Here is a 13173-nt window from a genome sequence, read left to right as displayed (position 1 = left end):
TGAAACATAGGGATCTGTTACAATCCCACTGTGAATGGCGAAGGCAGTCTCTGTTACAGATATGGGAAGCTCCATTCAGTTACATCAGTCAGGTACCAGTCGGTAGATATATCACAGCTTATAGTAGTGTCATACTTAGTTGAGCATAAAGATGCTTTGCAAAACATATGTGTAATTGTTGGTAAACAATAACTTATTGTAAACAGTTTCAGATAAGTAATACGAAAGAAGTGATTTCCGTACTATGACATTCAAGTGAGCTGTTAATAGTAATGGATCGCTTAAAACATTAGTAATTAAATCTTGAATGTTCTGACTTAATGTCTCAAATTTCATTGTGCTCATAACTGTTCAATTACCTATTGATTCCCCCTCCCCCGTACTTGGGTGTAGTCGACAGGAAACCTGAGAAAACTGTGACAATACCTTCAGAAGTTAACAGTACACTAGTGACAGATGATATTATTCTTTGATAAAAGAAAAAGAGCATAATATACCTTACAGATATTAAGATCGTTAACTACAGATCTCTGAAAGATAATTTGTCACATTGTGAGATTTACGAACATTGTCAATTTTTTGCAGTTTATGCTTTAGTAGTTCGATTTCTTGCAATTAATTTTTTGTTACTGATAATAGCTTTCCATGTCTCCAGGCAAGCTGAGTTTTCTTAAGTTCAATTCTTTTCATAAGTAATACAGTGTCCCTGCTCTCATTATTAAACACTGGATCAGTATATTCTGGATAGCTGGCGCTCTGTTTGAAGCAAAAGCTAGTTTTTCATGCTTCTCTATGTTTATGATGTCATATCTTATGACCCATGTGTTGTACATGATATAATTTTGCAGTTACATTCAGTGAACGCTGTCTGTAAAATGCATTGTGAATACAGTTAATAGGGTGAGAAGTGAATTATGCTGTCACACATTGGTTTCTGTGCTCAGCATACAACAAATTATATGCTGATTAGTTATTTAACATGTGTTCATATAAGTAAGAAATTAGGATTGCTGTGCTTTCAGCTATGCACTTTCAACTCTTTCCACACGTCCATACATTACAGAGACCCCATGCTAGACTAATAACTTCTAAAAAAATAATAAATGCAAATGCCTGATACAGTAAGTGATGAACTTTTTTCTAGTTGTTAGTTGTGGGGGAGTAAGCAAGAACAAGTTTTACAAAGGTTTGAAATTATGTGTGCAGTTTATTGCAAGTCATTAAGTGTCCCCCTTCTCAAATACTGGATGAAAATAATCAGGGTATCTGAAAGCGGTGAGTTATGCTGCCTTGAGTTATACACACAGTTTATAACTATAATACTTATCTCACTGTGGTGAAGTTTTCACAAAGATTGTGCCTCCTGATGAGTAGCTTAAGTCAGGATTTTAAATTTTTAAATTTGGTCACTGTTTATATGAAATACTATCAAATTTTTGTTGCCCCTGGAAGCCATTAGATAGGCAACCTACAACTGAGTTTGTGTTAGATGCCCCACGATAGTTCCTTACTTTTATAGAAGTGTAATCAGACAACCTGCCATGAGATATAACTAGCAGATCTTGACAATTGGGAAATCTTAACACTCTTAATAAATGAGCATGACAGACTATCTGGTAAAAGAAATGTCATACCAACCCAAACAGAAGTTCAGTGTAATCTGAGCTTAGAAGCATCATTTAAGAGCTATAGGTGAACTAAATACAACCTTAACAAGCCAACTGTAATATTTCACAAGAAATTTATCACATTTTAAAATCTGCAGTCACAATCTTTCTGGATCCACATGTGGTCTGTGTGTTCCTTGCAGGTTAGAAACGGCGGAAAAAATTGCTTTGGTAAGTTACAATTGATCAGATTTCCTGTAAGTGACCATGACATAGGTCAGCCACAGAAGTCGAGTATGAAATTGACTCTGTACAAATTTAAAAAATACCCATACACATATGTGAGACTTTCATATTTTTTGCCTGGTACATACAATCGCAGGATTGTAGTAAGAATATTACCATTACCCCCCACCCTCTCCCAACCTACCCTCTTGTTCTGACCAAATTTTTGGGGGGCTTTCATTGGTTGTAAAGCAAATACTGCACCCGGAAATCCCCATCCAGATATTCCCAATTGAGGCTCCTTGTGCCACACTGTCTCATCGCCTGGATATTTGGCTGAAAAACACATAATACAGATTCTTTTCTTCCTAATATGCTGTATGCAGGAAAATTTTAGATTTATGTTGAATTGTTCCTTTGTTAACAAAGGAGTTGAGTATATCAATCAAATTTTATTCCTTGAGACAAATGACTCAAGAAGTTATTAACACTAGCAGTGAGTTTTTGTAGAAAAAATGGTTTTGCCGGATCATGCATTCTAGTTGAAGAATCACTAAGCTTGAACCAGGAACTGTTATTTGAGAGCTGCTGCAATGAACTTTTGAATACAGCATATTAATTATTAGTATATATCATATCTCTGATTATTCAGCTACATGTGCATTTTTAGACAAATTTGAAACCTTGGTGGTAGGTTGCAGGTAGAAAAGTCATGTAAAAAGTTCATAATTTGTGCTGACTTCAACATAAATATAAGAGCTGATGACAGGTCTGCTGTTTCTCTGAGGGACATGTTATCTACATATGGCTTAGCATTAAACTTTAGTGACCACACTAGAATAACAGCATCTTCTGCTACATGTATAGATAATATAATGAGCAGCATCAACTATGGTGCCGCAGAAAAGTTCATTTTAGAATTACGTATATCTGATCTTTCAGCCCTTTTTATCTCATTGCCACATTTACATAAAACTGTAACAGTGAAGTGAGCCAGGAACTTCAGCCAACACAATGTGAATGAGTGTTTCAATGACTGCTTCCCCTTTATAACAGTGTGTGACAAAAACTGTAAGAAGAACTCCTGGATAACTGAAGGTTCAAATGGCTCTGGGCACTATGGGACTCAACTTCTGAGGTCATCAGTCCCCTAGAACTTAGAACTACTTAAACCTAACTAACCTAAGGACATCACACACATCCATGGCCAAGGCAGGATTTGAACCTGCGACTGTAGCGGTCTTGCGGCTCCAGACTGTAACGCCTAGAACTGCACGGCCACTCCGGCCGGCGATAACTGAAGGCATCAGGGTCTCTAGTATTAGAAAGAGGATACTGCACATGGAAGTGAAAAACAACTATGATGCAGAGCATGTCAGCTATGTAAACAAATACAAAATTGGTAGAGTAGTTAAACAGGCAAAACATATGCAAACAGTAAATACATCAAAAGCTATATGGCAGATTGTCAGGACTGAAATATGTGCTGAAAAAACAGAAAGTTTTAATCATAAATTAGAAATAGATGGGGAATGATTACAAACTCCAGACATATCTGCAAAGAATTCAACAGGTATTTCATAAATTCTAACAAAATTGATGATCTCCCTCCTCCACACATAAGTCCCAATATAATGCGGCACAGATCAGTAGTATTCAAATTCACTCATGTATCCTGCTATGAAGTGGCTAACATTATAAAATCCCTAAAAAATCTCAAATCTGTGGGCTGGGATGAACTGCTAACAAAAATAATAAAGACAGGATATGATTATATTGCACCCCAACTCTGTCACATAATAAATCAATCCTTTGATGAGGGCTGCTTCCCGGACAGGCCGAAGTATGCGGAAGTTCAAAAAGGGCAGACAAGAGGAGCTATGAAATTTTTGCCCAGTATCAATACCACCAATTATTTCTAAAGTATTTGAGTGAGTAATGTGTAATGAACTAGAAAAATATAACAAAAACATAACATTATTCTTAATAATCAGTATGTATTTAGGAAGGGCCAAAGCACTGTTCATACTATTAATGAACTAATCACTAAAATAAGCAGATGACTCAATAACAAGGAGAGTGTATCCGGTATCTTCTGTGACCTCAGTAAAGTATTTTATATGGTAAATCATAAGCAGCTGCTCCTCGAATTAGCTTCTTATGGCTTCCGTGAAAAATCTTTAAGTTGGTTCGCTTCGTATCTAAAAAATAGGAAACAGAGGGTAGTTATACAACATAAGGGTGAGAAAGCTTCCTCTAGCTGGAAGGAAGTACAAGCAGTTGTACCCCAGGGGTCCATACTAGGCCCATTACTATTCCTGTACTATATAAATGACATGACATGCCAGGTCAGATACAATTCTGTCTGCAGATGACACAGCAGCAGTAGTCTGCTGTAAAAACACTGAAGAACTTGCACAAAAAAATGAAGCAGATCCTTCTAGAACAATAAAACTGGATAAATATTAATGCTATGAAACTAAACCTAACAAAAACACAAATTGTACACTCCAGGGCCAAACAAACTGTTGAATATATATCACACTTAAGCTATGAAGGCAGAGAAATGATAACTGCAGAATCTGTTAAATTTCTGGGAGTGACCGTAAACAAAAACTTGTCATTGACTGATTATGTGGATTGCTTACTGAAGCAGTTAAATAGCTTTGTTTATGCAATGAGGGTTCTAAATAAAGTAACTGACTTAGCTATTAGGAAAATTGTGTATCATGCTTATTTTATATCAGCTGTAGGATATGGCACAATTTTTTGGGGAGTTGAAAGAGGAAGCCTCCTCAGAGTGTTCAAGCTACAGAAGAAAATTATTGGAGCTATGACTGGAATAAAAAATAGATAATCATGCAAGGCTTTATTTGCAAGCCTTGACTTACTGACAATTCCTTTCATGTTTATATATGAAACACTTGTCTTTGAGTTAAAAAAACCCACATCTTTTTAAGGGAAATTCCTTTACACATGTTTATGAAACAAAGCACAAACAAGATTACATGTTACCTCACCACAGACTAACATTATTTGAAAATACTCCATATGACATGGCTTTGAAGCTTAGCAATAAAATGTGTTCAAAGTTGAGGGTTGCAAGCTAGAACCCACAGGTGCAAACACTGAAAAATATTTAAGAAGCAAATGCTATTACAGGGTGGATGATTTTATAAATGAGGAAGACAAGTAGAAGATATTATATTTGGTTTTTTTCCTGTTTTTTCTACATTATGTTCTATGTGTATGCTTATGTTCTCTTTTAATGGAGGTATATGTACTTTTTATGTATGTCCATACTTATAAACTATGTATCACATAAACTATGTACCTAAATATCTAGATGTATACATATATACTACTTTTATGAAAGTATCTGCTCTTCGAAGTATGTCAATATTCATAAACTAGAGAAACAAACATGAAAAATACTTAAAAAGAATGATTTTAAACCACTGTGGAAATGTTAAGAAACAGGAAGAAATGTAACATGTAATTGTTTTCTATGTTGTAATGTGCTTCTGGGAGCATCCATATGCTTTATTTTAATGTATCTTGTTTTAAGGTATACTTAGGTAGGCTTAGAATTATTCATTGACAAGTCACCGATCTTTCAATCAAATGATTGTATATAACATGTCATGTGATAATAAAGATTCTATTCTATTCTAGATACTTTTTGGGGGAATTCAGAGTGAGATCCATATTAGTGAACCATGTGAATTCACTAAACTTCAAATTTACTTTGAGATGCATACACCAACTTATTGACTGCAGATAGCTCCTTTCCTCATAGTGAAAGTCACGAATGTACAAAAGCGACATATATAGTAATATATGTGATCAAATGGATTTCACAATTTATCAGTGTTTGTTTTAAAGTAGAGTTAATTTCATGTGCTTTAGGTAGGTACCCACATTTTGAAATCTCATTCTGACTGAATGATAACTGTTATTTCAGGACTGACTCACTTATTCAGCAAACAGTCCGTGAGAGGTTTGCTGAGTGTACAGTACTTACCATTGCTCATCGATTGCATACAATTATGGACAGTGATAAGGTTCTAGTTATGGACAATGGTAAACTCAAGGTAAGAAAGCATTTTCAGCAAGAAGACAATATTATTTTACAAATATGAAGAGGTAATTCATGTTTTTTTTTTTAAGATTTGGATGCAGAAGATTGTATGCTAATAGGATATAAGACACAGCTCTAGTTGTGGTCCATAGTTTTGGTTGTAGATATTACTTCAGGTCATAGAGCTGCAACAAAATAATGAAAGAAGAAAATTTTGCATGGAATATAACAAAATAGTTTTAAATGAAATCATTCTGCTTTGGGCTGTTAAAACATTATTTATTGTGATTTCAATTTTGAGACATGGTCGATTTCAAGCATTGTGGGATGTTGTAACGCACTCAATAATATAAAGCTGTGTAACAGAAATTGTATTTGATGATGTGAATTTATCTGCTGTTCTATATACCATACACATTAGAAATATGGTGAAATAATGATCTAAACACTTAAATTACAACACCCACAATGCTTGAAAATGACCATGTTGTGAAACTGCAATCACAATAAGTAATGTTTCAACAGCCTAAAGTGGAATGATTTCATGTAAAAATTTCATGAAGGCCTTGGACATAGTCATCATCAAACTTACGACAAAATATGATTTATAGTGCAGGCTCAAATACATCAAATTTTTATTTAAAAAAGCAAGCACAATAAATTTATGTGCACTAGTTACTGAAACTCAGCGTATCTACAACAGGAATTTTACTACCAATACTTACAGAAAAATTTAGTATTTAAATGTAACTTGTTATTATTTCATCTCTGTTGCAACAATTATTCTTATTTATATATTCATTTGCTGAAAATTTGCATTGCATGAATGTCATCCGCTATACGTATTAATGTTACATTTTTCATTACATATGAATGTAAAAACAAGAAAATATTTACACACTCCTCCTTCTACCTTTCGCAGAGTAGGCTTATCAACCTGCTCTGACCTCAGCTCAATATATTTGTACATACAGGGTGTTTCGAAATGCATATATGGGTTTTAAGGGTTTGTAGTATTTATGACATTAAACTAACAATTATAAATAATACATCAAATGAAAGAGCAACTCAAATGGTTTTTCTTACAAGCATTCAATATGGGACATCTCGTCGATATGCGAATTCTTCCCATGTCTTGATCAGTGCAACAAGGCTATTTTGAAAGGCAGTTGGATCAGCTGGTAGCAAAGACACTACTCATGATAGTTTATGAACCCTCCAAGGTAAAAGTTGCATGGCATCGGATCGGGTGTGAAGGTGGAGATCATACAAAACAATCTCTGTCATCTGGCCCCTTGCGGCCAGTTCAGCAGTCAGGCAGAACATTGTTTAACCAACTGCATACTGAGTTATGACAGGCAGGTGGCACACCATCTTGCTGCCAAGTAAAGTTCTGTATGTCACCTTCTTCCAGTTGAGAAAAGAGCTATTGTACTAACACATGAAGATAAGAAAACCAGTTACAGGTGCTTCACTGATAAACTTTCCGCCAGGATATGACAGATAAAACATTTAATTTAGAAGAGTCTCACTGCATCTGTACCATCCCGTGGTGACTTGGTGACCCCCAGATGTGCACATTATGTGTGGTGACATTTTCACTTAGGTGAAATGTCGATTCATCACTGAAGATCTTCATCGTCATGCAGTAACATTTAGTTTACAAAATTTGCAGGTAAATCATGTTCTGTAGGGTGTAAAGTCTGTAAAAACTGCAAATGATAAGAACATTGTAGAAAGTATCTCCTTAAAAGCCTCCATACATACCTCACTAGAACTGCTAGTTCACGACGACTAGCCTAACAAACTGATATCTTGGGGCTACTCATGAAAATCTCTCTCAATTGCTCAACATGTCCTCCACTCACTTGTTGGCTCCATAGTATTCCATTTGCACAGTGGTATACAAACGAAACTATTTGAGTTGCTCTTTCATTTGATGTATTATTTATAATTATAAATTAAATGTAATAAATACCACAACGCTTTTAAACACATATATTCATTTTGAAACACCCTGTGTATGGGCATAATATTTTCACATCGTTTAGGACAAATGTACAGAATTTACAATGTGACTAGATACATCACACTATTTTTTTACTTTTGTATCATTAAGAATCTTAAATATGTTTTATAATGGAAGTACCTCTACAACTATAACAACCTTTACGTGCTTACGTTACAGCATGATATTTGGTACATAAATATTTCTTTACGGTGTACAAAACCAAAGACAAAATACCACTTGAGGCCCCTACGCATGCATCTTTCGACCAACTGACATATTGGATGTATGTAGACGCTTTGGCCAACCGACCAACCAACTTTTCTTGTTATGATGCCAGTCAAGTATGACCACCTGACAGCTGATCTCCATTACTCACCCAACAAATTCTTTCACGTGTAGCACTGTCTTGCCAACCACCTGAGAAAAGTTCATCTTTTGTCACTGCTTATGGGATTAATTGCTGTTCTATCATTCATGAGAGAGTGCAAAACAGACAAAACTTTAGTGACTCCATTTCTGGAGAAATTTAAAGAAATTAGAAGTTTGTGGGACACATCACGCTAGGAGTATAGCAATAGAGATGCAAAAAATGAAATACTTTGTAAAATTTTTCAAGGAATCCATAATGCTTTCATGCAGCCCATAGAGAGAATAGAAGTTATATGTTTTATGAATAAAAGTTTGTCAACCTTCTGTATTTCAGTTTTTAGATTTTATATCTGATACATGTTGAAAATGAAATCTAAAAATCAAAATGCAGATAGATTAGACCTCAGATTCATTCCTGATATTTATCAGAAGTAAAATATAAAAACCAAAATATAGGCAGTCAGTGGGTGTTTATTCACAAAATATACTTGCTTCATTGTTATAAGTGTTAAAGAAGTCTAGCCTATACCCAAGCCTTCTGCTATGAAGAGCAAATTGTGGATTCAGTTCTAACAGTTGCTAAATGCTTCACTTCTCATGTGTTTGTTGTATTTATTAGATGATGTGGTCCACCACCATTTTTAATCTTTCTTCTTCTAATCTGAAATGAGTTTATTAAACTCATAGAAGCATCTTTTATATTATATGCATAAAAAATAATAAAGTGTAGATAAACATCTTTTGTTTTAGTTAAATCAAACAATGGAAATTCCAGGTAGGAATATCAACAAAGTAGGAAAAGACAGATTGCTACTTACCATAAAGAAGATATGTTAAGTTGCAGACAGGAACCATTAAAAGACACTTACAAAAAGCTTTTGGCCACAGTCTTCATCAGCAAAAGTCAGACACATACCATTCACATGAACAAGCAAGTACTCCTCATGCACATGACCGCCAGCTGTAGCATCTCAGGCCGGAATGCCATTCCTCCTGCTGCTCCTCTCCATAATACACAGCACAAGAAGTAAGACACAAATAGCTTTTTTTACACTCTGGATGTCAGAAGATGACTAAAATATGATCTGAGTTAAGTTTCACTACTCAGCAAAATATATTTGAATTTATATTTGAGTAGATTTTGTTAATGTGGTTTTGCCCATGGCAGAAGTCTGTCCAACTTTTAGTGTGAAATTTATCATTCTGTCCTTCATGACTGTTTCTGCGATTTTAGACTGAACAGGTGTAATAAATAGTTATGCTTCTGTTGTTTCTTGGGTAGCCTTTATCCTCTCCTTGAAATATTGTTACTACATTGCTTCTCCTTAGGCATTTTGGTAGTACTCTTTCTTTGATTACTAGATTTATCAACATGTCAGAGGCTTTGTAAGATATTTAACAGGATATTTAAACATGTCTGCTGATTTTCTGTCCAATCCAATCTGTGTCTTTATTTTTTAGTTCCCTAATGATTTTGAAACTTCCAAGTCATCTGCTAGAAATAGTAATAAACTCACAATCACTGATATGTCTCAGTTTTATTTGTTGTTAAGGGTAATGTGTTCATCTCAAATAATTGACACCCTATCCCATTTTTATTTTACTTCAGTTTAACATTCATGCCTGCATGACTTCATTTTGCTCTCTGTGGAATTTATCAGAGAATATTCTCAGTACTATATTTGCATTTACCATCACTGTTAACATTTATGTTTTCCTTGGACATTTAACAACCCCTCTTGTTATTTTCTTCTTCTTGCTCTAGAAGTTACTTTTTGTTTTAACAACTTTCATTCTGCCTGAATTGCCTACTCTGCCCATTTTGCGGTAATATGTCACCTAGTTTAGTCATTTTCTTAACTTAGAAAAAAAGTGTAAGAGCAATGCAATATTCTTGGCAACAAATTTTTGCAAATCCCTCTTTGAAAAGTCATCAGTCTTCCTGCTCCACTGTAAAGGGCTATATATACTAGAAAGTTGTAAATATGCTTGAAATAATTTAAATGACGTAAGTAAAAACTTTAATATCAAAGAAGATGATAAAAGAAGAATTCTGTGTCCAGTCAGTAAAGACATCAATTTCTACAAATTCCACTTTAAATAGCTTGATACAAATTTACAGTAGTCTTCCATATAAGAGAAGAATTATTTCATCATTCTCACTTTGTAGTAAAAATCAGAGAATATATTTTTAGACCGTGTGAAATACAAGAGAACTGTAACTCAGTGTTACTGAAAGATGATTCATCTAATCAGCTATCTCAACCATGATGTGCCCATGCCTCTTAATTGAGAACGTTATTCAGTCAGTGATGGTATACCTATGAGCATTTGCACGGTGTGCTCTCTGTGTTTTTCTCTCACAGTACTACACTGCCATATATGCCACAGGTTGCCATCTGCTACACTCTACGACATGTACACACATCCGGTGGGCACATTCTGGGATGAGACAGAGATGAGAATCACCTTTACTGGATGCTCACAATGGCAGGATGTGGGCTTCTGATAAGCCTTGCAATTTACGTGATTCTTATTTTCAGTTTTGATGCTACAACTTTCTGCCCTCATTAGCAGTTTTTCCAATTTTCCCCATGTGGAGTTGACCTCATTATTTCTCAATATCAGCAACACTTGTCGCATCCCCTTCATGTGACTTAGACTTTCTCATTCCCACAGTATGCCTGTATCATAATATTCTGACTGAATAATGTCTTATACCTGGCTAGGAAACTGTACCTATATTTGCACAGTTGGAGATTAAAAGCTCAGTTTGTAGATTAGCATAAAATTTTCAAACCTGATGCACACAGTATTTTAGCTTAAACTCAGTTAAAGTATTGGGTATATTTGAAAGAAATGTTGGAGAATAGGATACATATTTGCTTTATTACCCATTATAGATACATACAGATAGACCCCATTATATGCACATTCATTATCCACATTCTTGCATGTACATGAGTTTAGTTTTAACTCCAGTGTTGCATTCTGTTAACAGTATGTGGAAGCACTAATACATCAGCATTTCTCACCATGCACCTTCTGTTGTGTTTGTTGAGACTTGAATCATCATTTCAAGTCAGTAGAGCGCTTGACAGGGTCTGTATTTAAAACATTGGGTAAAGGAGAGAAGGTGTCCATGTCAAAAGAAAGATTTGTGTAAGGAGGTCATGTTCAGTAGAAACAAAGTTAGAAGTTTTGTATCACTACACTTTCAGTGTGCTTTGGTACTTACTGAATCCACTGTGAGAACTATTTATGACATACGGGATCAATTTGAAAAACTGCACTATCTTCATTTAACTTAAGTGTGACTGAAATGAGTAAATTTTGCTGGAAAAATGATGGAAAGAATGGAAAAAATGCTAAGCCAGTGGAGTGGGCATCATAACCAATGGTGCATGGCTCTGCCTGAAGCAGCTATCGAAGCTAAAGCCAAGACCTTGTATGCCAATTTAACAAAAGGAAGAAGTCGATCCAACACCTTTCTTGGCCAGCTCAGGTTGGTTTGATTGCTTCAAGCAACATTTTAGCTTTCATAATATTAAAATAATAGGAGAGTAATAAATAAATAATACAGATAATAATAATAATATAATATAATAATAATAAAACAGACTTATTTTTGAAATGAATGCCTAGCTGCATGTTGATTTCGACTGATGAAAAAACAGTGACAGAGTTTAAGGCCGCCAATGACCAATGCACCTTTCTTTTCAGATGAAAAACATTTTCTCTCACTGTATGACTCTTGTGCATTGTATCCAACATCAGTTGCAAAAAATGCTGCCATTCTCTGTTTTTTTTTTAACCCCATGTAGTAGTGGGTTCACTAAGCCTTAACAACATACCAGTAGCGGATTTCCTAGTTTCCACATCACCAGCATAGTCTGCATTGCTGTAGGTCTGAAGGTGATCTTCTTGTTTTGTAGGAAAATAAAGTCCATAGTGCCCTGAAAATATTTTAGGATCCTTTCCCCAGTGTTGTATTTTCATTGGTTTCTCAAGATGCTGACTGGCACTGTTGACTAATGACAGATATATCATACTACCCACAGCTTGCTTATATGGAACAATGGACACATCCTTTTGTCCATTCTTATGCATGTCAGCACACATCTGATGATGAAAATTATCTGCAGGTACTATTACAGAGTTAACATCCTCTATCCTGACACATCATAGAACCTTCATGGCATAGGCTTCTTGATGCAGAAAAATAGAACCATCTGCTAACCACTCTCCTTGCAGGCCCAAGTAGGTACCCAGTTTTCAGAATTTTTAACACATTTACACACACAACACTTGAATGCCAGGTACATACAGCAGGATATAGTAATAAAGATGCAAAGAAAAGTTCACACACTGTACAGATTCTTTATGAGACCCAAAGACAAAAAATCGCTGAGTTTCTGGTACGTGTATATCCTTTCTTTATAAATTTTTAACAACATTTTATAGTAGTATATACTATACTATACTAGTGTATACTATACTACTTCACAAAATAGGCCTATCTACATCTTTTAGGGTCCACACTAATATCAGCTTAAATACCTTGTGTACTAATAAATACATTCATAATAAATCAAGAACTACATTAGAATAATTACATCTGTTCATCAGTAAGTACAGTTTTGCTTGTGAGTACTTACCAGTCACTTATTCTTCTATACAGTAATAACATTGGAGTTTTAAATAATTTTTATGCTTAATTTATGGGATTGTCTATGTTTGTTCTTAATTTTATTGTTAATTTTCATTGATGTATAATAGGGAGTATTATCAGACACTTTGAACCTGTGGTATGGTGACCTTGTCTTGTATAAAATAGTAAACTAAGCTACCATCTTTCAGTCTTTGTTTATATTCCTGTC

The 13173-nt window shown here is 34.9% G+C and overlaps 1 protein-coding gene across 1 annotated transcript in view; it reads left to right on the top strand.

Moving 5' to 3' along the window:
• LOC126458057 (probable multidrug resistance-associated protein lethal(2)03659) overlaps positions 1–13173 on the top strand; it is a 289235-nt gene that overhangs the window by 259401 nt on the left and 16661 nt on the right. Inside the window, exon 24 of the mRNA XM_050094855.1 lies at positions 5797–5926. Within this exon, the coding sequence (XP_049950812.1) occupies positions 5797–5926 (130 nt within the window). The remainder of the gene's footprint in view (positions 1–5796; positions 5927–13173) is intronic.

Source organism: Schistocerca serialis, chromosome 2 (assembly GCF_023864345.2).
Source record: "Schistocerca serialis cubense isolate TAMUIC-IGC-003099 chromosome 2, iqSchSeri2.2, whole genome shotgun sequence".
NCBI classification, from domain to species: Eukaryota; Metazoa; Arthropoda; class Insecta; order Orthoptera; family Acrididae; genus Schistocerca; species Schistocerca serialis.
The sequence above is the reverse complement of the archived record's forward strand: the minus strand, read 5'-3'. Positions and strand labels throughout refer to the sequence as shown.